This window comes from Lycium barbarum, chromosome 1 (assembly GCF_019175385.1).
Source record: "Lycium barbarum isolate Lr01 chromosome 1, ASM1917538v2, whole genome shotgun sequence".
In the NCBI taxonomy this organism is placed as follows: domain Eukaryota; kingdom Viridiplantae; phylum Streptophyta; class Magnoliopsida; order Solanales; family Solanaceae; genus Lycium; species Lycium barbarum.
In genome coordinates this window covers 125756985-125783294 of record NC_083337.1, presented here as the reverse complement: position 1 = coordinate 125783294, position 26310 = coordinate 125756985, and the positions used below count along the sequence as shown (strand labels likewise).

The 26310-nt window shown below is 34.3% G+C and overlaps 2 protein-coding genes across 3 annotated transcripts; both read right to left on the bottom strand.

The window, feature by feature from the left end:
• Positions 1-558: 558 nt before the first annotated feature.
• LOC132637501 (3-ketoacyl-CoA synthase 5-like) lies at positions 559-2328 on the bottom strand. The gene has a single exon (XM_060354582.1). The coding sequence runs from the start codon at positions 2093-2095 to the stop codon at positions 659-661; it is 1437 nt and encodes a 478-aa protein (XP_060210565.1). The 5' UTR covers positions 2096-2328; the 3' UTR covers positions 559-658.
• Positions 2329-14939: 12611 nt separating this feature from the next.
• Positions 14940-19849, bottom strand: LOC132637490 (uncharacterized). Of its 2 annotated transcripts, XM_060354572.1 has the most exons (3): positions 19512-19849; positions 17159-17280; positions 15194-15332 (listed from the first exon to the last, which is right to left on the bottom strand). In XM_060354572.1, exons 1-3 carry the CDS (start codon positions 19752-19754, stop codon positions 15299-15301), a joined length of 399 nt encoding a protein of 132 aa, XP_060210555.1. In that variant the 5' UTR covers positions 19755-19849; the 3' UTR covers positions 15194-15298. The 2 variants fall into 2 exon arrangements, with proteins under 2 accessions (XP_060210561.1, XP_060210555.1); XM_060354578.1 differs by lacking the exon at positions 17159-17280 and having other exon boundaries at positions 14940-15332; positions 19512-19843.
• Positions 19850-26310: the final 6461 nt, after the last annotated feature.

Below are 26310 nucleotides of genomic sequence, written 5' to 3'. Positions count from 1 at the left end.
TTTAGGAGGCTGCATATGCATTAAGCCAAGAAAAAAAAAAGACAAGTTAATAATGTAAGGGTAAAATAGGAATTTTAAAAAGCCAATTAGGATAAAGGGGGGAGAATAACTATTGTTTAAAGTTGAGGGGGGAGTTTAATTTTTAAAGCAAAGTTGAGAGGTGAAAATGAACATTTTAAATGAGATGCTACAAGTATTTAAACCAAAGATGAACTACTTTTTGTATTCTTGTTTCCTTTGATGGAAAAAGAAGATTTAGAGTAAAACGAAACTATCTTTAATCTCTTATTAAAGTCCCACAAATTGACAAGATATGAAATATGGTAATTATACTGTTTCTCCTACATGTGAAAGAGGAGGTCTTTTGATTTTCCCCGCCAAACATAAGAGACGCAGTAGTCATCCTCTCCCTTTCTGCTCCCATAAAATATAAATGAACAATACTATTCTCATCTCAAATAATAAATCTAAAGATTGTTGGTCAGGATCCCCAGATCGCTCATCCTCTAGCTATAAAACACGATATCCCTTTTCAATCCAATTGACGAAAAAGAAAAATAATAAAATAAATTTTATAATTAGACAAATGTATATATAGTTATATAGCAATAACTTACAGCAAGCTTTTATCACATCTTTAATGTTACAGTATTTGAGATCATGGAATTATGACTGGATAACTATTTATGGTATCGGCCCATGGTCCAATAAGAGCCTCATCAAAAATGGGCCTTATACATTCCATCACCACACTATTGCACTTAGGCCCAGTTCCCATTCCCAATTGCCACACTTTGTCACCTTTTTTCACCCTTTCCTTGGCTTCTAAGTAAGCTAATTCATACCACAAGGAAGATGAAGATTGATTCCCAAACCTATGCAATGTCATCAATGCTGGCTCCATGTCTCTATCTCCAAGCTTCAACCTCGTTGCAGTCTCTCTCACAACCGATTTCCCCGTAGCGGGGAAGCAAAAATGTTGAAATGCTGTTCTGAAGTTAGGAATATAAATTTCCGTTGAACATTTAGGAGTTTTGTACCTTAAGACGGATGCAACAAACCTTAGTTTCTCTATTAGGGGGAGGAATCTCACCCCGAGAACGGGGATGTGGGACCGCAGAGTATCTCCAGCCACCTGCAAGACGTCCCCGTTCAATCTAACTCCAGTGATTCCACTCGAGTCCTCATCACGATAAGCAGAGTAATAACGCTTGTCATCAAAGGCTCCTTGCGTCCTAAGTGTCCAAAGCAACTTATATTTAGCATCCCTTTTCGCCTCTTTCTTGTTACTAAGCAAGACCGCAGCGCCCCCCATGCGAAAAATGCAGTTCAAGATCATGAAAGCGCGTTCTCTCCCGGGGTACCACCCCGTGGATAAGATCTCGGTGCTAAGAATGACCGCGTTGAAGTTCTTGTGTGTCTTCATTATGTTTCTAGCCATATCAATGGCTAGAGAGTTCGCACTACAACCCATTCCACTTATCGTATAGCTTTTCACCCCTTCTTTCAACGCGTACTTGTTGACGATAATGGAAGAAAGAGAAGGGCTAGGGCAAAAGCCACTGCAGTTAACAATAAGTATATCTATATCCTCTGGAGAAATATTTGTTTTGGACAAGAGATCTTCAAAGACAGCGAAAAGGACCATGTGTACTTCATTGATAGCATCTTTTTGGCCAGATCTTGGAGGGATATAAAAAAGACCTGGTGGGAAGTAAGTTTGGTCTCCCAAACCAGAAAGTTGAAGAATCTTGGATATGAAAGAGACACTTTTATCATCAAAGAAATCAAGCTTTGTTGCATGCTCAATGTAGGTTGAGAAAGGAGCTCTCAAGTAATTTGGTGGCTTGAAACATGTGAAATCCACAACATAGACAGGACTAGTTTTTGAGATATAGGCCAAGGAAATGAAGTGTATAAGAAGAACACTAAAGGGTACAATGTGAAACACAGGCTCAACATTTTGTAAGATAATGAAGGATTCCATGGAAAAGAAAAGCAAAAGAACCAAGACTTTGAGACTCTCCATGAAAGTTGATGAAACTTGCTTCAATAAAAGCTTGCAGAAATCTAAAATTGTGGACTTTTCCTCCATGATAATAAGAAAAGGAATTGAAGAACACAAAGGATAATAACACTATTTTTTGCAAAGAAGTTGTTGATGTGTATGGCTTTCCTGAATGAACTTATAAATGCTCATCTTCTCACATTATTGGACATATAAATCAGTACAGCATAGTTGCTGTGAGTATTTTTGTACGGTTGGGAGTTATAAGATTTAAAAAACTTGAACAGTTGATTGCTTTAAAATACGTATATACTATATCAACATGAAGAAATGTTGATACCACAAATTAAAATCTTGCCAGTTGGTTAGTTTGGACATGCCATGTGATAGAAAGCAGAACATGCCTGGTCAAAATTGGATTGCCTATATATGGCATTTTAAATATTTGGATCTTTTAAGAAAGCAGGTTGATGAATCAATTGCCACTTCCAGAAATATAATTGTGATTTGACTTTTCATCTTAAGACGTGTCAAACCCAAATCCTCCAATTATTGTAAATTTTGAAAAGTTCAAATTTTATAACCATTAGAGCATTTTTTTTACACCATCAGTCATACAAAAGATATTTACAGTTAAACTTCCTTAAAATGTGATATTTGAAATCTTAAAATTCAAATATATTACCTGCTACAATAGGTAAAAATGACCCGATAGTGTAAAATATGTTTACACTGACGTATATTACTTAAACTCATTTGAAATTTGACTTTTCACGCAAGATTAACCCCCAAATATATATGCAATCTCATGAATGCATCATATAATTGGCTCGGTATTCTGGACTAATTTTAATCAATGATTTTCCTTTTTTCCTCATAAATCATCTTTACAATAGTATCTATAGATATGGGATGAGATTCCCTCCGGTACATATTGGTCCAGTATTGTTCAATGGACTTACCGATTAATGTCATTTGTGCTTTAATAAATGAAAGGTTGAATTTCACCCTTCTCATCTTTTGTAGAATAGCCAGGTATTTGGTCAAAGTTAAAAATTTAACTCACTTCACCACGCATTGAAGGCTGGTGGTAGATCAGAACAAAATTGGACCCAAGAAGCACAAGACAACAAGGTGCTTCAACTAGCTTGCCTCTGTTGGAGCTTTTGTTCAGTGGAGCCATCACTTTCTGCATGGTATATGAGAAAATTCTCTTCTAAATTCCTATTGCATTTCCATCTATTTCAATTACATAGTTTGTGTCATCCGAAAAAGGCCGATTTTGTCCTTTGGGAAACATCAGAAATAAGGTCTATATCACTGGAAAAAGCTCTTATACATAAACTACCATATAAATCCATCGGAAAGAGTTAACAGATCAAAATTACTATCAAGAGGTCGTCTTAACCCAGCTTGATTCCTGCCATACGAGATTAAAGTGAGATAATGTTCAATAACGGTAGAAAAGTTGTTTGGTTCATATTTTGCAACACTCAGTCATGTTTTGCTAAGATTATATATATAGTAGTAGTAAAGTGACTTTGTCGCCTCAAAAGATGAGCAGGATGAAATCCAGCCTTCCATTTTTTTAAATATACACGTGGCATTAATCAGTAAGTTCATTAAACAATACCGGGCCAATTAGTATGGCAGTGGATCTCATTCCAATATTGGTATGTGCGTCATTTCTTGAATTAATTTCAAATCTTATAAGTTTACTTTTATACATTCGCAATTTAATAGTTTTAGTACTTTTAGATCACCTAATAGCTAACTACACTAACCATCCCTAAAATTGATATTAATAACTTGTAAACTAAAATGAATTATTTTCTACAACATGTCAATATAAACTTTTTTTTTTTTAATATTATCAGTGATATAGATAAATGCGTTCATTAATGTTCTCTTTTAAAAGAAAAAGAGGAACACCCCACAAATATAGCACTCAAGATTGGCATGGAATATGGACTAGTACATTTACAGCTTGTTTGACATTTCCATACTATTATGGATGGGGCATGAGCCTGACAGGACAGACTTATCAGGGACCTTGCTGTAATTGGTGTTGGTTCATCCAATTATATTCATTACCCCAACTGTCCCTACGGACAGCAAGATTTCCCAATTGCATTTTCTCCTTTTCTTTTTTTGATTAAATAAATAAATGCGCGCACAGATACACACGGTTGAATACATACAGGTACTTGTTCCATACTTTATTATCCATATAAGACGGGGTGGGGTATTCACAGAAAATCAAATTAAATTGAAGAAAAAATAATGATATCTTTTTGGTTTGATTTTGATTTTTTATTTTTGAAATCGATAAAATTTGATTTGGTTATGATTTTAAGTAAAAAATAACCAGAAAAATTGAACCAAATCGACTGTATAAATACATATTTTAAATTATAGTTGCACATATATGTATATTTGTACATGAACTCTTTAAAATTTTATAGTACATATTAATTTTTTGCATTCTTGATTCATAATCTAGGTGTTTGCCTTTATAGTTATTCAATTTTTTGCCTTAGTTTTCTAGTTTTATTTGTAGTCTTTATTTTGATAAGTTCAAGAATCTATTTCATGTTAAAAATAACTTGTCTTTGAGTCATTTAATTCAATTATTGAAGATATCTTGGAAATCACAACTCTTTAATTTTTGGAAAAAAAAAATGATTGTAAAAAGTTATAGTGAATTCCTTGAAAATTGTTAAATTCTTGGACAGTGCGTATAATTTCTCAGAGGAAGCTACATATATAACTTGATTACATATATAGTTCCCTCTTTTCTTAAAGCATAATTAATTTGGTAGTGTTATGCTGGAATGTAATCACTCTATTATATGTTTCGAAGTATATTGTCACGTATTTTAAAAAATTGATAAAAGACTGAATAAATCGAAAAACTGACAGAAATTAAAGCTATAAAAAATCGACTTAATTGGTTTGGTTTGATTTGGTTCCAATATTTTAAAAAATTGACTTTTATAGTTTGATAATTTTTTGTGATAAGTCATAAGAACCCATCTGAACTATGGCGAAATTGTCGGTCACACAAACTATGCGAGGATCCTATTAACCCCTGAACTTAATTTTTTCGAATGATTTACCCCCCTAAACTATGCAAGGGTCCTATTACCATCCTGAATTTAATATTTCTGTAAACCATTGAATTATTTTAGTATAGTTTTTGCTGTTGTCCAAGTGCAATTCTTGGTCCTGGTTTTGCTGCTGTCTTAATGCAGTTTTTGGTGGATTTTGGGCTGGTTTTAGCTACTCTTTGGTGCATATTTTTTTGAAATTGTTCCAGCTTGATCCAATGACATGAACAAGAACAACAACTTGCAAGCTATACACCAAATAAATGAAGGAAACATGTGCAAAATACTAACTTTACAAGTATGACAACTTCATAAATAAAAAGAACCTCTGAAGAATAATTTTATAGATATCAAAACGAGTGATGCTGCTTCATAGATACAAAAATCAGTGCAAAAGTTGACTTAAATGTGCAGTAACACAATCTTAGTAGACACAACGGATTAAACATAAAACCCAGTGCAATCTTGACAATTAAGTTCAGGGGGCTAATAGGACCCTCGCCATAGTTTAGAAGTGTGAATAATACAGAAAAATTAAGTTCATGAGAGTAATAAGACCCTCACATAGTTTACGTGTGTAACTGACAATTTCGCCATAGTTCAGAAGGGTTCTTATGCCTTATCCCTAATCCCTTTTTAGGGGAAAACCTACCGAAACAGATCCCTTAAACACCCCAGCATATAAGTCATAGGCTCATTGCTTTCACTTTGTTTGGTTTACTATCTAAGGTTCCATCGCCTATAATGTCATTAAATCAACAACAATTAAGATCGATTATATAATTTTTTGTTGACTATGTTGATTCATTTAAACATAATAAATTAGTTAGTGTCATGCACTTATGCTGCCAGTCAATCTATCGCAAAACCTCCTTGTTTATCCACTAAAATCGGTAAAGTAAACTAGTCATACAGGCAGAATCACCATTAAATGTGATTTGGAAAAATGATACTGTTGTTAGCTGTGAACTTATTCTTTAGAGAAACAAAGCGATATCGACTATGTTAGGGGACGACAAAAGATATCTATCTATCTATCTATCTATATCTATATCTATATTATTTTAAAAACATGAATATAAATGTTGATTGACCAAAATATTCTTTAAATATTGAACGACTTTTATACTCTTTATTGATTAGATATCTCTACGATATTGATGTACAGAAACGTAAAATTAATTCATTAGTTGTTGGGTCCAAGTCAAAATGTAAAATCCAAATTTAAGTTAAATTCGTACTCTTGGTATCTACAGATTTCTTTTGTTATTTTACACCACCAATGACTCTTATTTGTAGGGTCCAATCAATAAAAGTGTATACGGTAAAAACCGGATCAATTTGTGACCGATAAGATCAGAGCAAAAGACAGATTCGAATAGGGCACGAATACGTTCGATCTTACTCCACACCGGGGGTGTTGTACCGGACACAGCAGATTCGAGCCAAAATAAGCGTGTCCGTTAGTCCGAATAATCTGAGCCCGAATGTGCGTGTCTGTTGGTCCGGATAATCAAGTGTGAGGCTGCCACGCGTCATAAAACCATTTCGCCATTTGCGCTGACAACGGTACGGGTGTCAGACTGTACGAATTAGCCTTATCCTTTTTAGGGTTTATTCAGAAAGGTTTTATTTGGTAGTGTACTAAGGGCCCATTACGAAAACCTATAAATAGAGGGCACACCCCCCCCCCCCCCCCCTTCCCTCTTCCTTTATTAGGTTAGCTTTTTCCTCATATCACAACATTATAACCATCTGAAATATTAAAAGTTCTCTTCAAGCATTTTGGTCCGAATTTGTGGTGTTCATCCAAAACCGAGCTAATCTTACATATTGTTTGGCACTTTCAATCTATCTCATTATAATTATTTAGCACATTTAGTACATATCATCCGCTTATTATATACTATATATACACATATATATATAAATATAATCGTATACATATTCATTTAGATTTCATATTTTCCAAAAGATTTCGTTCATCCACATATCCTATTCACCACTTACAAATTTAATTGTTACCCGTGTTTCGGGGTTAACAAAAAGGTCTTGATTAGCCAAAAATTACGTTAGTTACAGTATTTTAATTCAAATTAGAATCAAATATCAAAATTTAAGAGACCTACACTCAGAGGCGAATCCAGGATTTCAAGAAGATGAGTTCACCTTTTTTTTTTTTTTTTTTTTTTTTGAAAAAAAGACCAGAAGTGCATTGAGTAGGGTTCAATCCCGCAACCTTAAGGGATTAAACCCAACACTTAACCAGTGCTCCACTCAGTCTAGTTTAACCATGTGTTCCTTTAGTTAATATTAGATATAATTTAAGGATTATATACAGAAGATATCGAGTTTAGTCAGGTGACCACGTGTTCACGTGACCCATTTTTAATGGGTAGATTCGCCCCTGCCTACACTACTTATAAACCTTCCTATTATTTAGGAATCAGATTGTATATTAGAAGCATGATTTTACTTTTAAAGTCGCATGTTAATTCTTCCTTGCGGAAGATGTGGAAAGTGAGGCATTAGCTCTGCTAACCCTAAACAAGCATCTGTTGGGATTAAGGTAATAAATTTTCTCTTTGTGATCCATGTTAGTGGTGGCGTTGTTTTTAATTTTTATTATATTGTTTCAACATTTTAAATTTGAGGATAATTATTTTGCCATAATTTCATAGTTTAATTAGGTTATCAACGCTAAATTTCTATCTTGAATCTTGATCAAAGTACACTTCTTTAACTCCTTTTTTCAATTCTATGTTTTCAATCTGAAGGACATAAGGTAACACATATACACCTATTAGTTTCTTCTTCTCTTTTCAACGGTGCGTGATGTATCTTTAATGGACGTTTAATGATACTTCTTATATTCGGACAATATTTGTGAAATCGCAAATAGTCGTACGTTTTGAAATATTTGACGTGAAAATAATTTTTTTTGACTATCCTAACTTCTTAATGTTGATAGGTTAGCTGGGAGCGAGAAATTCGGGGTAATCAACGATTTTGAAGTTAATTGTGGTAACATTTTTCTGATTCATGTTATAGTTTGCAGGACACTAAATAAATGATGATGTTGTAGGTTTCCTTGCTCTTGCACTATTAGCAGACGATTCATGTTATCTTTTAGTCATACCATGTTTTCTATGTGGGGAAAAACATGAAAAAAATAAATATCGAGAACATCAATTTCAAAGAAGTATTAAGTGGATACAAGCACGAATAACAATCTTGGTTGACCAAAGTATCGTTTAAATACTGAATCATTTTATATCCTTTTAATCTAATTCTACCATATTTCTATTGGTTATTTTTATAAATAGAAAAAATATAATAATTGAAAATATAATTTAAAATAAATACTTCTGAATTTCAATTCTGGATCTAATCAATTAAAGAGTCTTTACCTATCTTCAAATAATGAGAAGATATCCACCTAGTATTCGTATTTGCCTAGAAGTAATTTTGTTATTGAATGTTGCTTTGTCCGTATTAAAACAAAAAATAAATAAATTAACATAGATAATTATTAGGTTATTATTTGATCATATTTTGATAGGTTTAGGTATCTTTAGATTACCTCATATATTTGATCTTAAAAGATAGAATAAGAGTTAATTTAAGTTAAGTACCGTTCTTATTTTAAGATAATGAGTATAGTAAATGTTGGATAGAATTATAATCTTGAAGAGTTTATCACTTAAAAGTAAAAAAACAGAAAAGTGCTTTTGTGTGATAAACTTTAAGTTGGATGACTTTTATATTATAAAAAAATAAAAAGTGACTTTTGCGTGATAAATTCAAAGTTAAATGACGACCGGATAGATGATTTTTGTAGGAATCAATACAGATATACTCAAAATAAAATAGGAGGATGCAAGAATAGCTATAATACAATTTTGATTATCTTGCAAGTCGGAAGATATAAATTTTTATATTGAAAGAAAACAAAATAGTTGAAATTGTTTCTTTGTATAAACATTTCATCATGAAAACCACCATGAAGTCAGAAAAATTTACGACGATGGGAGGACTTGATTTTTTTAAGAATAATATTTTACTTTTGTGATCAATTCAAATCTATTTAATAAATAACTAAATATTCTTAAAATTGAAAGATATTCTTATAATTTAATTTTGCTTGGTAGCGATTTTCAGGGAATAACGTGCAAACCACTTTCGTAGAGACTAGTACTATATTAAAAGCATGAACTCCCTAACTTAAAAGTTAAATTACCTAAATACCCCTCAAAAAAATTAAAGACCTTATTTAAATATCTTATGTGAAAAAGGAAAATATCATAACACGTACAAACACCAAGCCGACGCTTCGTAATCCAGTAATATTCACAAGTCACAACTTTCAGTAAAAATCGCCGGCTATTAGGCTAAAGCAATTTGTTGCAAAACAATGTAGCCAACCCGAAAAAATAATCAACAATTAGAGGATATGAATTGCCTCAGTTTCCATTTAAATTCACAGATTTGGAATTAGCATTCGCTGTCATTACTCTCACTTTTCTTTTGTTTATGGTTATTTTAGAGCAATCACGTTTTCTTTCATCAATCAGGGTATAATTTTGTTTATTCGAACAAGGCATAAATTTGCCACTACTCATCAGTCATTAGTATGACTTCTTTTTATTTAAAGGCTTGATTTCCTACTAAATGCAATATATTTTGAGGATTTATTATTGAGCATATTTTTGAAAAGAATTATCTTCAAGCACTATCCTTTGAAATGTTCATCTGCTACTATTTTAATTTTAATATTAGAAACAAATGGTAAAAAGAAGGGGGGTTCACCAAACGTAACAAGTCCAAGACAACTGTCTAATTTTATTATTTGATTCTTCATTTTTTGAGGAGATAACATGTTATATAATGTCTAACTTGATGCTTCAGGCAGTCTTACTGTAACTTCTCCAATATTACTTGGCAAGAAACCGGCTACATCACGCCATTGTATGGAGAAATTGAAACAATTTGATGAAGATAAAATTATCGGAACCTGAAGAACATGTCAAAAACAAGAGTTCAAGAAGAAAGTATTACCGAAAATCGGTTCTACATCCTTAACTTTACTTATTTTTTTAATCTGCTATTAACGCTATGTGATTTTCGTGAAGCCCAACATTTGTGAACGACAAGGTAGATATTTCATGAAAATGATGATCTCAAAATATATATTATTTTATCCATGCATACACATTATGATTGCGAATAATATATTTTTTAAATGTTATATATAGCTATTATTCCTTTGTCAAAATGCAAATTAGTTGGCACGGATATTTTTTTTAACCGGGAAAAAAATGGCATGGGTTATTTGTTCACATCGCTGAATAAACATCTATATCTTCTATATATAATATAAAGTTAGATATAGATAAAGTGATGTGACACCTCTCTCTAATCACCATTCCTATTTATCTTTTTTCTCTTTTTTTAGGCCTTCTTCTAATTATAAAATGACAATATCTAATAGTTTAAGTACTTTTCTCTTTGTGTGTTTAATGTTTTTACAAGGAGTAACTACTCATAACTCACACCTCTTCAATTTCTACTCTTAATAATATTTGCATAATGCATGCCCATACTTTTCATGTCCAACATAAAGATTGTAGCGTTGATGAAATGGGCGGATGGTTACAACAATTGAATTGGCAATTAATAAAGGGTCATTAAAGTTGCAATAATTTAATCAAAATAATGGGTCATTAAAAGTTTCACATGTGCCTTTTGGGTTGTAGAATAGAATATTTATATAATCCAAGCTTAAGTTTTAACTATCCCAAATTTTTTTATGTGATTTATATCTGGTATGAACAAATGATTTTTTAATAGTTGATGTCTTTTCCTGTTGTTTTTAGTACCCTGGTGTGCTAGTACATGGTACACATATTACAATGGATGTCAAGATGATAACTACATAGATGGTATGTCATCTAGTTTTAGCTACTCTTTGGTGCATATTTTTTTGAAATTGTTCCAGCTTGATCCAATGACATGAACAAGAACAACAACTTGCAAGCTATACACCAAATAAATGAAGGAAACATGTGCAAAATACTAACTTTACAAGTATGACAGCTTCATAAATAAAAAGAACTTGTAAAGAATAATTTTATAGATATCAAAACGAGTGATGCAGCTTCATAGATACAAAAATCAGTGCAAAAGTTGACTTAAATGTGCAATATCATCATCTTAGTAGACACAACAGATTAAACATAAAACTCAGTGCAATCTTGACAATTAAGTTCAGGAGGGTAATAGGACCCTCGCCATAATTTAGAAGTGTGAATAATATGGAAAAATTAAGTTCATGAGAGTAATAAGACCTCACATAGTTTAGATGTGTAACTGACAATTTCGCCACAGTTCAGAAGAGTTCTTATGCCTTATCCCTAATCCCTTTTTAGGGGAAAACCTACCGAAACAGATCCCTTAAACACCCCAGCATATAAGTCATAGGCTCATTGCTTTCAATTTGTTCGGTTTACTATCTAAGGTTCCATCGCCGATAATGTCATTAAAATCAACAACAATTGAGATCGATTATATAATTTTTTGTTGACTATGTTGATTCATTTAAACATAGTAAATTAGTTAGTGTCATGCACTTATGCTGCCAGTCAATCTATCGCAAAACCTCCTTGTTTATCCACTAAAATCGGTAAAGTAAACTAGTCATACAGGCAGAATCACCATTAAATGTGATTTGGAAAAATGATACTGTCGTTAGCTGTGAACTTATTCTTTAGAGAAACAAAGCGATATCGACTATGTTAGGGGACGACAAAAGATATCTATCTATCTATCTATATCTATATCTATATTATTTTAAAAACATGAATATAAATGTTGATTGACCAAAATATTCTTTAAATATTGAACGACTTTTATACTCTTTATTAAGTGTCATATAGATATAGTTCAAACTCCTCTCAAGTTTTTGTTTTCTTTACAAATCAACTTTCTGTTTTCTTCCCCCTTATTTCTGCTTTCTTTTTTAATTTGCTTACTCAAAAGTTGACAAGAACTATTTCTAATTCTACAATTACTTTGAAAATAAAATATTCCCATACTTCTGAAGGAATACTAGAAGGAAAATGCTAGTCAAAGGATAAATTAGATTTATAAGTTCTAAGAAATATTTTGGAATATCTAATGGTTTTAATTTTTTTTTACTTCAAATATCCAAGTTTCAAATCTATATTACATATTTTGTCTGCCCGTATTAGTTTATATCATAATGATATAATTAATCTTCTTGTGAACCTGCAATACTAAAGAAAAAATTAAGGTCAACTTGTGAGGGTCTTTATTGTTCGTTCATTTATTATTTCCTTCAGACTTATTCCGATTAGCTTTTACCAATTAGCATGACCTCATAATAGAATAAGGAAAAGTTTCATTCTCTCAAAGAGATGTGAAGATTGATGTTGCAAAGTTACAAAATAAATCCCCAAAATAAATGTTTTGGTGAGATTTTCTGACCAAGGTCGATGCTTCATCAAATGAATATATCGCACGTTTTCCCTTCATGGGCTGACTTTAATTTTTGCCCTTAGCAATCGAATTTATGTCCAGCAGGCATAAGTTCTTTAAGGGCGCGTGACATAACTTGTGAGATACTATGATGTGAAAACAAAAGCGAAAAAGTTATTTGTTATAAGAGACAAAAACTAAAGACCAGCACAAAATAGGGGCATAAGTGTCAATGACCCCTATCAAATTTGCCATTGTTGGGCTTACAAGATATTTCTTCATTTGCAACGGCTGGCAGCAGGGTTGATCATTGTTCGGTTTGAGTCAGTTATCCTCTAAAAGATGACCAAATCAATTTAGTCGATTTTTTAAATGTTAGAATCAAATCAAATCAATGGAGTTGGTTTTTGTCGGTTTTGTCGGGTTTTTCGGTTATTTTGGTTTTCTGTCGATTTTTATTTAAATATGACAATATATGTCCAAGCACATATTAAATTGACTATTTTCTAGCATAACACTCCAAATCAATTACTCCTATTTGAGAAAAGAAAGAAATATAAACCTAATCAAGTTATATATGTACTTTGTCCAAAAATTTGTATGCATCATCTAAGAATTTAACCATTTTCAAGGAATATTAAAAAAAAAAAAAATCTTATAATGAATTTGTTTTTGTGCAATAAATTAAAGATCTAGTTGTGATATACTAAGATATCTTGACGAATAATTAAAGGACTCAAAAAAAAGTTATTTTGAACAAGAAATAGAATTTTAGAATTATCCAAATAAAAATAACAAATCAAACTAGAAAGTAAATACAAAAATTGGATTACTATAAAGGCAAAAACATAGATTATGAATCAAGAGTGCAAAAGATTAATATCGTAAAATTTCAAACTTTTTCTGTAAAAGTATACACACATACATATATAATTTTTAGATAGATATTTATATTGTCGATTTGATTCGGTTATTTCGGTTATCTTTTGCTTAAAATCAAAATCAAATGAAATTTTGTAACTTTATAAAATGAAAAATCAAACCAAAAAGTGTCGATTTTTTTCTTCAATTTGATTCGATTTTCGGTTGGGTTTGAATTTTCAGTTTTAAGTGAGCACCCCTAGCTGGCAGCAATAAATAATGGCTCCTTTTTCTCGTTCTATTTAATCCGTTCCATTGGCTCTTTCAAAGTGTACAACTTCCCTAATCAATGCTTGAGCAGAAACTGAAGTATCCCAGTCTAGTGCTATAATTTAGTCTTCAACTCTTGTTTTCACTTTCATAAGTGCAAAACCTTAGGTTGTTTGTCGGTGTAAGAAACCTAATACTTCCTCCATCCAATTTTACTTGTCCTGTTTGACTTAGTACATCTCTTACTTGTCCTGTATTGACAGAGGCGGACCCAGGATTTTGAGTTCGGGGGTGCTGGATTCAGGAATTTTGAGTTCGGGAGTGTTCTATTAACTATTTATATCTGTTTCCTTTATATTTTCTATACAGTTATACACTCCGTAACTGAATTTAATGGGTGCCGGAGCACCCAAAATTTCTACATAGGTCCGCCCCTGTGTATTGACTTAGTACATCTCTTAATGAGCTATAAATAGAATGAAACTTTTACTATATCACCCATAATTATTACGAAGTCATCTAATGATTGAAATCAATAAAACATACTTTGAAGTTGTGCAACCACTAAGAACTCGTTGTCCAACCCTATAATGAGGGTAAAATATGTATAAAATGGTAAATTTTCTCTTGATTATTCAAACTGGAAAAGTAAAAACAGACAACTAATCTTAGTATACATGACAAGTAAAAATGGATTTGAGGGAGTAGCAGCTAACTTCCCCACTTCAAAGGATTGGTAATAACTATGGTCTGAGCTTTTCTTATTTAAAAAAACAGTCAGTAGCATGGTTGAAACTTTGAAAGTATCTTAATCAGCCAAGCCGCTTGCAGCTCTCATTTCTTAATACAAGATATTTTAATGAACATTATTTCAAAGTTTATGGACTTGCAATTTTAGCAGCATACTCACAAACAGGAATGTTTGTGGAGACTTGTTATTTGCTCATGTAGCGTATAGATTTCAAAAATGTTGCAAAAGCGTATAGATATCAAAAATCCAGCAATTTCAGTTTAGGCACTTGTGCCAAAATCTACATATCAATTTGAGAAGGCAAAGATAGAACTTAGAACATTCATTTGGCAAACAAACAAATATTTTGGTGAAAAGGCAGTTCTTTTGTTTTACCACCATAAAGCTTGTCATAAATGACTATAAAACCCTGTTCATGTCAAACATAAAACAATTATCTAGCTGGCGAGAAATGGCATGATTTTTTTTATGCAACGATAGGTATGACTGAGAAGCAGTATCGGGCAAGAACAATTGAAATTCTCTAGTACTTGCATTGCATAGTTGGCCCCTACTATATACACAATCAGACTCAAGAATCTGCTGATGTTAATAGTTACTAACAAGAATCTTGAGTTGTGCCTTGTCAACGCAAATTCTTTTCTTTTGATCAGTAGTGCCTTGTCCAACACCAGATGAAGATACCATGGGACAGTTGTTTCAGTCACTGATTTTTCACAGCTTTGTCTAAAGCATCGAAAACACTCTGCAAAGTAACATCCTCCACAATGATGACCTTATCCCTGGATTTCGACCCAGAACCTATAGAAACTTGTCTTTTTTTGACCCCAACAACCTGTCCAAAATTAAGAAGTGAAATTTTACCCAAGGAATTGTAGCTTATTTTCATGTTAAACACAAGTAAGAAGTATCCACGGAATTGGAGCTTATTTTCGTCTTAAACACTAGTGAGAAGTATGCATCTGCCACAATCTTAATCAAAACCAAATTCAAGTGGCTGTCTATGTAATTGGTTTCTAAGTCTATAACTCCATATCAGAATAACAAACGAACAGGTATAGGAAACTAGGAAACTACTTTCTCCTCTTTTTCACCATTTAGCCTCTATTATCCGTAGGCTACAATATGCAGTTGTAGCAGTTTATCAGAGGATGGTATCAAATAATGGAAGAACACAAAAAAGAGCAGAAAAAGATGCTTTTGTAAATGTAAAAAGTTAATATTAATGATGAATACAAAAATACATAACAATGGATTCGCTAAGCAATTGTCTTACCAAATTGCTACTCAGACACTAGAAGCTCCCTATAAATGAAAAAATACCATTTTATCAAAATGAACCCCGCAAACTTGTGGCCACTGATTTTAGCTAGGTCAAATTTCAAAGTGGGTAATGGTCTGAAGGTGTCTTTTTGGAATGAAAGATGGTGTAGCCAGGCATCTTTGAGGTAAATGTATCCAGATATATACACTTTGTGTCAAACTCAACAAGCCACAGTGGCTGACATGTGGACAGGGCAAGGTTGGAATCTAAATCATAGAAGAAATCTGAATGATTGGGAAATGACAAGAATTGCAGAAATTTATGACATAGTTGCACAGTTCAACAATCTATCAGGGGAAAGTGACACTTTGGAATGGAAATTTGAGAGTACAGGAAGCTTCACTGTTAATTCTGCATACAGGAATCTGAACTCAACAGGAATACATGAGGAAGGGTGGCCATGGAGGATGATTTGGAAAACAAAAATTCCTTACAAGGTGAACTGTTTTTCTTGGCAATTGGCTAAGGAGGCAGTGTTGACTCATGAAAACTTGAAGAAAAGAGGATTTCAACTTTGTTCAAGATGTTACTTATGTGGAGAGCAAACAGAGACAGTTAACCATCTCTTTTTGCACTGCAAGTGGACAGACCAGCTCTGGCAAATTTTTATCAGTATGAGGAAGATCAAATGGGTGAAACCAGGAAGCATAAAAGAAATGATGAGGAGCTGGAACAAGGATGGCAATGCAGCAAAGAAGGAGGAGAGATGGAAGATTGTCCCTGCAAGTATCTGGTGGACAGTGTGGAAGGAGAGAAATCGGAGATGTTTTGAAGACAAGCAGAGCAGCATTCAGAAACTTAAGATGAATTGTATAGCTCTTTATTACTTTTGGTGTAAACAGAAGGTGTTAAGTCAAACAGAAGATAGTTTTACAGCTTTAGATTGGTTGTAATCTAGTGGAATATAGGAGGACAATATGTAAGATGTAACACTTTTGAAGGGGGACTACATATTTTGATGTAGTATACCTGTGAATATATAGACTAACTGTGACCTTTTTCAAAAAAAAAAAAAAAAAAAATTATTGAGGGTTTTCTTTCAACAAACACTCCATTCCTTTTTCTGCCTTCCATGATCTATATATGGCATGGTACTACGGTAGCAGTTAATATTTCTTTTTTTGATAACCAAGAAAATCCCAAGTACCAGTGACACAAAATTCGAAACTCAGTGTATAATCGGCTCCCCTCTATCCTTTTCCACTTAAATATCAGGTTTTTGTCTATGGCAGGGTTAAAACTCATGAAATGCGCTTAACCCAAACATCACATGCTGCGCTCTTTCCACTAGACCAAAGTCTGGGGGAGATAGAATAGCAGTAAATTAGGACCCTTACTCCCACAATTTGCAAGTACTTTCCCTCTCCAAGATCCAAAGAACAAGGATGAGTTTAGTATTCCTGTGACATTTTTCTTTCGGCTTCCTTTTTAAGACAAACCAACTCAAGATGAAAATCACCTACGAGAAAAAGGAAGGGGTTAATTTCACTATTGTCATCGTACTAAATTTCTAAAACTAAATCATGTAACCAAAAAGTATCAACGATTCCTAAGCATCTCCGAAAATTAAAGCCCCATAAAATCATTGATCCGACAATGAGAAATATATATAAACTACCACATATGTATTAAGTAAAGAATGCCATCAGAATTATTTTTTTACGTCATCAACACAATTATGTTTGACTTTCTTCCTCTTCTTTTCCCTCACCAGAAACTTGGCTGGAAATGCTACCCCAGAGATGTCCTTCAGCCGGCAGCTAATGCCTTTGGCTATACGACCCTCACCCTTTTATCTTTCTTTTGGAACCTTCACCAGTGAAAATCCATTCAAAAACCAATACCCCAAAAATCTTCTCTAAAAGAAACACATTAAATCTTAAAGTCAGTTCTCCGGGGCTTGCAAATTCTATGTCACTGTCAACGGATTTGTGGCTCACAGGCTAGTCCATCACCCTCTTCCCTCTGTCTCTTGTTCCAAACCCTGTAACAAACACTAATCAGCCAGGATCTTGATAAATCTAGCAAACGCTGACTCCATCTTTTCGGTGTTACTTCTCCAGTGAGTAGTTTATGTTCCAACTCCATTGGCATGTCATAGTCATGACTTACCAAAATCTAACCTTCTAATCAAGCCCCCCTCCCCCCCCCCCCCCCCCCCGGGGTACGAAGGCATTGTTTGGTTCTTCATAATACTCTCAAAAGCTCACTTGAGACGTGCTTAAGCCCTACAGATAGATGCAAGATAGGATGTGCACTTCCGCTTACTTAAGCAGAACTTCAGTGCAGGCACCAAGTAGCTAAAACATGCACCTCATTGCCCGTGGGTTCTGACCTAAAGAGAGAGAGAGATACAAAACAATAAACAATTGACCTAATTGAAGAATTTTAATTTCCTTGGTCTATATTTTTTTTTTTTTTTGATAAAGTAATCAAACGTCATTAGTAAAGCATCAAGAAGATGCAAGGTTACAGGTGGGCAAAAGAAGCTGCTTCCAACAAAACAGGAAGCAAACTTAGACTAAAAACATGTACAACAGCCAAAAGGAATCCTGCCTATTGTACTAAGCTAAAGACAGGGAACTAACAAAATCCAAAAAAGTATCCACATTATTTGCAAGGGTAAGAAAATGCCAACTAAATAAGCACTCTAAACATATAGCCTTGAGAGTACTAATAGCAGTTGAGATTCCATCAAAGCATCTGCTATTTCTTTCCTTCTAGAGACACCAAAAAATAACTGTAGGGATCATTCTCCAGATTCTTTTGATGATTTTTCCAACTCTCCACCGTGACCAACTTGCATAGGCATCTTTCATGGATAAGGGCATTATCCAGTGAAGCCCAGTTAAGGAGTAGAACAAATGCCAAAGGTCAGCTGGAGGGCAGTATAAAAATAGACGGTTTACTGTTTCATTGTCCTGCCCACACATGAAACATCTATTGATAAGAATTATTCCTTTCTTCTTGAGATCGTCTTGTGTTAGGCAGGATTCCTTGGTCTATATAATTGTTGTTTGAGTTATAGTTATTATCCTTGAACTACATATATATCCCCCCCCCCCCCCCCCCCCCACCTTCTCAATCTGGCCTTTCTTCATTAAATTTCACATTTTATTTGCGCTTTGACCTTAGGGCTCGTTTGGTTGGGGAACAAGTTATCCCGGGATTGTTATTCCACCCTCTATGTGGGATAAAATAACACTCTAATACGGGGATAACTAATCCTGGGATTAGTTATCCCGTGGTTTTATCCCAACCAAACGTGGGATAAGATGGTACTAAATTTTTATCCCAAGACTATTTTTGCTTATCCATCATACCAAACGACCCCTTAAAGTTCCGATAGACTTTACCACTTGTTTTCACTTATTGCCTTTGATAACACTGGAACTTCTTCACCCAGGGGCGGAGCCAAGTAGGAGCATGGGGGTTCGTTAGGCGGAAAAAATCACTGTATATTCTAGGTTAAAACTATTTTTTACGTATATATAATAATACATGTTGAATTCCCTTAGCTTCTTCATAGGTTTACTTTTGCTTATGTGGAAGCTGATACAGAAACTCAGATGCAGGATTAATAATTTTTGGCTGTATAGATCGTCTGAGCTATATAGGGATAACTGAGGTACTCTTTAATTGATGATCAACATGTCGCTGTACAAGCAGGTAATTAGAAAATGGACTTACGGAGCTTATATAGTCGAGAAGAGCAGCATTAGCTTCACCATCTTTGGCAGGTGCGTCAATTTGGACACCAACTGCGTCCTCATTCATATCTGTGACGGTGGCTTGTTTGGAGCCTGGCTTGGCATGGATGGTGATCGCCACGGAGGATGGAGCAACGGCACGAATACACCCTGGATATTTGGCTGACTCACTGGATAACTCCGTTGAGTTCTTTTTAGCCTTGCCTTTCTTCGAGGGAGCCATCTGTCTGTGTTTGCTCTTCCCCACGATCGCCGATCTCAGGGAAACAGGAGGGTTACCAACATAGCTTTTAAGCTGGAGTGTTTCTTCATTAAATAAAAAGATGCTTAAGCAACAAAATAACAAAAATAAGTCAAAAAGTCAATTCCTAATTTAATAAAAAGCCCACTTTACTCCCCTAATATTTAAGGATTAGGAAACGATACCCCTCACATATTGAATGGAAACGGTAATCCCTCTATTCAATATTTTCCGGTGAGAATAAGTAATTAATTTTAAAAAAATAATAAAAAGTCACTAAACTAGCCATTGAAACTAGATTTAATCTTTATTAAATCTTACCTATATTTTTCTCTATATGTCCAAGTTTTGAATCTTTCGTCTATATAAATATTAACAATTAAAATTAAAACACAAAATTTGGTGGACTAGAAACCAAAGAGAAGATAATTCAATTGCTTATGTAAAATAGTTCTAAGTAGTAATTATTAAATTTATCAATATATCTTACGACAAGTAACAAGAGAAAGTTTCTATTTATATTTTGGACGAATTCAAAATCACGATTAAAATCATATATGATATTATTTTGATTAAACGTAAGATACAAAATGAAAAAGAAAATAATTAAAATATCATAGTAAGAAAAACAGAATGAGAAAAGGATTAGAGAAAAATGTGTGTGTGTGTATTCATTATGAATTAAATCTAAAGATTAAATCAAATAATATTTAAAAACATTTAATTTGTTTCCTTTAATTTCATAGAAATATCGTTAATTTGAGTATATTCTATTGAAAATTAGATGATACTTGACATTTTGTTATGATACAATGCACTCAAACAAGCGACATCACAATGTAACATAGATTAGTGTCTTTTAATATCATCCGCTCGCGCGGGTACTAATACTAGACTGTATTTAGATTGTATAATAATTAAGATCTTGGCCCTCTAGCAAAAAGAAAAGAACGAAATATAGCTTGAAATTTATTAATAGAATTTTTCAAGTAGTTGTTATACATTATTTTCAGAATAATAGGTGAATGCATGGGACAATAACAAGAGTTATATATTGTATTTAATTCTAGAAAGAAAAAAAAAAGTTCTTTATTAAAAACAAAAGATTCTCACCGGAAAGTATTGGATAGGGGGATTATCGTTCCCATTCAATATGTGAGGGGGTATCTTTTCCCAACCTTTAAATGTTAGGGGGGCAAAGTGGAATTCACTCTTTAATAAAGCCATAAGACAATCCAACAAGCTCTAAAATCATGGGTTAAAGGGTCAAAAATACACCTAGGTATAACTTTTTTTTTTCCTTCTTGAAGTCGAGGTATGTTTTGTAAACTAGTTGGTGACAGTTTAGGTAGAAAACTCTCACACCTAATAATAGTTCAGGTTGGAAACAAAAAAAAAGTAATACTTGAGGTGTGTTTTTGACCATTATCTCTAAAATCATTGATATACTTTTTAAAAATAAATTAGTGCATAGTTTTATAAAAGGATAATATTATTATCAATACGTTAAAAATCCCTAAATTATCACTGGTTTACAAGTTTCGTACCAAAAGTATTGCGTATTTACAGAACCCCTGAACTACAATGAACTCATATTAGAGAAATATGACCTGCTACGTGAGCATCACGCTCCAAAAGCTCTCTCCAAAGAGTTTCAAGTGGCATTAGATGTTGAATAATATTTGAGTGAATAGGAAAATATTTTCCCTAAACTATCACCGTTTTGCCAATTTCATACCTAAATTATTGAGTGTCACATAAACCCTTAACTATCACGAACTCATTCTGACAGGTGGATTCATTTTTAAGACTTTTTTTGTCACGGCCCAAACCGGAGGGCCGCGACTGACACCCAAGACCCTGCTCGGCTGAGTGCCATACTACCAGTCCATCCATGAGTCACAACTTTTTGTGAACCTTTGATCTACGAAATGACACTTCCGTCAGGTAAAAAAAAGAACTTTTCAATTGTTACACCTCAGAAAAAAAAAATTGAGTCCATGAAATAATTCTGCGGGTGAACAGTAAACACGGATGAATAGTAGACGCGGATGAACAGTATCCGGTGAACAGTAAAAATCAGAAATTAAAAACCGGGAAAAAATCTGATTTTTTTCATTTTCTACCTCTCTCTCTCACTCTAAACTCTCTCTAAACCCTCCCAAACCCTCCTAAAAGCTCTCTAAATCTTTCAAGTTGAATTCCTCCAAATCAAAGCAAGATTTCATCTTAGGAAATTGGAAACTAGTTAGGAAAGGATTATAGTATTTGGTGCTTGATGTGTGGCTGATTATTGAAGCTTGGAGCTAGGATTTTAGTTGAGTTTTCTGGGCAATAAGGTATGTAATAAACTCTATTCTTGTTAATTAAGTTATTCATGGGAGAATTCCCTAGTTTAAAGTGAAGGGAATTATGTTATGAAGTCATAGATTAGTTGGTTGATATGGTTGCCTTGAGGGTTGTTTTTTATTGGAACTTTGAGAGATTTCTAGGTGCTTATATTGCTATATGAGGTTGTTGATATTGTTGTTGATGTTGTTGATAAGTTGTTGTTCTTGAATTTGAGAGAATAAAGTGTATAAAGATATTGTATACAAAGCGTATACTGGGTTGTTTTGGGAGTAATTTAAGAATGGATTTAATCCTAGTTTGATATGAAATTGTTGGTATTGTTGTTATTGGTATTTTGATTGATGTTTGGCTAAGTTGGAATTTCGAGGATTGTTAAGTTTACAGGGGAAATGCTGCCCAATTTTCTCTAGAATTTACGACGCGTTCTTATAGTCGATTAACTAATGTTAATACAAATTCTCCCGTGAAGGTAACGACGTGACATTGGGGGAGGGCAAGTGAACGATAACATAGCTAAACGACAAAGGTATGTGAGGCTAGTCCTTTCTTTCTAATGGCATGAATCCTATAGCATGAGTTCTTTTCCTCTTCATGAGTTCCTATTTTCCGGAAAGCTAGAAGCCTAAGTCCATAAATGTCTATATAAGATAAGAGATATGATATGATGATTCCATATTGATAATGATGCTATTTATTGCTTACACTCACCTTATGTACTAATTCCTTCAAGGTGAGGCAGAATGTCAATAATTGCTCCATAATGAAATCGGGGGATCACGACCTTACGCCACCCCGACAGAGTATAGTTGATCTTGAGTCTTATGCATGTACTATGATAAGCATATTATGATAAGCATATTATTACATGTATTTTTTTATGAGCATGTCATGATCATATTACACCGCGCCTAGTTGGCCGGGCAGTCACCGCCAAGGCGGGCAGCTATACGGATACACCATGACCTTTTGGCATGGGCAGACACCACTAGTGGGCGGCATGAGATGGTACCCCGGACGCGGGAGGCCTGGACGCGGGCTAATGTTATTGATTATCACACCGTTCCGATATGGACGGGCAGCTTGCATATTATGCATATATGAGATTATGATGAGTATGATTAGTAAGACAACATGTATTACTTCTTTTATGATTGTCATTCAGATTCAGATGTTTCATATTGATGCTCACATTATATTATCACTGTTTTTCTTCATTGTTTATGCCTCTCATACTCAGTACAATGTTCGTACTGACGTCCGTTTTCTTCGGACGCTGTGTTCATGCCCACAGGTAGACAGGGAGGTGAGCTTGATCCAGATTCTTAGTAGCTGTCAGCTGATTGAGAGCCCTCCATTGTTCGGAGGTGCTTATGTTTATTCCTTTGGTTCCTTTATGTATTTCGCGCACGACGGAGTCTTGTTCCGTCTATATGTATAATATGTCAGTAGAGGCTCGTAGACGCGCAGTGTGGGTTAGATGGTCTCACAAGATGTTATTATTATGTATATATTATTTTGATGGCCGAGAGGCAAATGTATATAAGTATTTATGTTTCTATATAAAATATGATTTTCCTACATTTCGTGTATAAAATTGGTAAAAGGGCATTAAATGAGTAAGATGAGTATTAGAACGAGCGGTGCTCGGTGGTTAGCCCCGGGTGCCCGTCGCGACCCTATTCGAGTCGTGACATCAATAAAACTCTTTCGTCAAATCAGAGACTTCTCCCTTATCGCTAATTCAAAGAAAACTTTTAGTCACAATAAAATCATTAAAAATAAAGCATAAAAACACATCGACCTATTTAGTCGCTATACACAACTGTCGACGTCTCAACGCACTATCCACATGACACTGTCTGCAAAAGTCTCTAACATACACGAGATACCATAACATAAGCACTCTGACTCGGCAACACTCCGAACTGATATGAACCTCACCAATCCAGTTGATAGCCTGGGAACATCCTATAGCCAATGTCTTCTACTCATCTGTATACACCTGCGTGGCATGAAACGCAGCGCCCCCAGGCCAAAGGACGTCAGTACGAACAATGTACCGAGTATGTAAGGCAGAATTGAAACAATATATCTCGACTCGGATGATAAAAGAGTAACAGACTCTCTGTCCCTGCAACCAACTCTGATAAACATGTATGTGCACATGAACTTTTGATGCAGCATGATATGTACATGTCTTCACCCTGCTCGCAGCCCCTTCGGGCATAATAGCATAATGGCCCCTTCGGACATCATAATCATCGTATACCGGCTGATCAGGTGGTTTGCGTATATAACGCCTTAGCCCTTTTTCCCTTCCCCATGAAATGATGTCGTGCATGTATGTAAATATGCAATGCATGAAAATCTTTGGAAACCTTCAAAAGACTCCCTTCGGAGTAACTTTTAGTTCAAAACGGGAACTTCTTCCCTTCTCTTAAAAATGGGAACTTCTTCCCCTTTTTCTCAAAAATGGGAACTTCTTCCCCTTTTCATTTGTCTCCTTCGAGACTCAAAAATTAAATGTAAAATGCATAGGAAAGAGAAAACCTTATGAATGTCCCCTTCGGGAATTAGACAACATTATGAAATCGCACAACTTATGGGTGCCCCCTTCGGGACTTAAGAGGTCAAGGATACGAATATGCCTACACTGTCTAATAATAGAGTCTTTGGAATTCGTTTATTTGCTGGGTTCATTCAGATAATAAGGATTTTCATCACTACCATAATCATCACCACTATCACGTCTCACTTTGAATGATCCATAACATAAGCTGAGGCCATATGTTATATATCACGCTCAGACATAAGCTGAGGCCATATGTTATATAGCACGCTCAGACATAAGCTGAGGCCATATGTTATATAGCACGCTCAGACATAAGCTGAGGCCATATATTATATACCACGCTCAGACATAAGCTAAGGCCATATGTTATATAGCACGCTCAGACATAAGTTGAGGCCATATATTATATAGCACGCTCAGTCACGTCATGAAATCATCTAGAACCTTAGGCTTGAAAATCTCTAGGATTGGAGTCATCATAAGATTCTTCAGAAACTATACTTCTGGCATTTCTAGGAGTAAAAATATTATGGATGTCATGTATGGAATCAAAACATAGGAATCATGCATTTGAAAGAAAGGAACGAACCTTTCCAACCTACCTCCTGTCTTGAAATCTACATATAAAACCATTCATTCTATTGTTAGGCTCGTTGTTATATACTTATCCTAAGCCTCCAAATAAATCTTTCTAGAATCTGCAGAAATTTCGACAGCATCTCCTCTGTTTATATGCCTAGCCCAAAATCTCAACTCAGCAACCAACAACAACAACAACAATACCAACATCAACAACAATATTATCAACACCAAAATATTTCATAAACATCCCACACGATGTTTTATCCAATTTCTCGACCCATAAATTCCTTATACGCTCATTTAGTAACTTTTCCTCCGTAGATAAGCTTAAATCAATACTAATAAGGAAAAATTCATACATTTCACCCGCTAGAATTGCAATATCCTCGATTATCACCTTGAACCCAAGCTAAGTTTCGCCGCAATTCGATATTATAATCGCAGCTATGTGTTGTCCAGACTTAAATTCGGGGATTTCACTTAATTTGCGTTAAAATCTAGTGGACGGAAGTTGGGAGAGTTTTCTAGAAGATTTGGGAAATATTTGGAGTGTTCTTGGCTGAAAAATGAGGTTTAGGATCAGATTTGATCCTTAAATAGTGGGTCAAATTCGGGTCGGGGGCGCTGTAGCAGTACTGTAGTAAGTCGGTACTGTAGCAATTACTGTAGCAGCCCGGTTACTGTAGCAGTGTTTCTGCTCTGTCAGCCTAACTTGTAACGTCCATAATTCTCCACTTCGATACCGTATCGATGAGCGGTTTGTTGCGTTAGAAACTAGACACGACGAACTTTATTTTAGGCTTTTACTTTGCTTCAAAACTCCTAATCTACTAAAAAAATATTCTTTCTCTAAGTTGGGCCAAAATTGTCTCTCATATTTTCTTCCAAGTTCCAACAAATTTAATTTCCTTAATTCACTTGCCCTTCAATCCTTCCATAGCTTACTATATGCACTTAAACCCTTATAACCATAAATTAAACACATATAAGCTCACATACCTCCTGAAAGGTAGCTCGAATCTCAACATACGA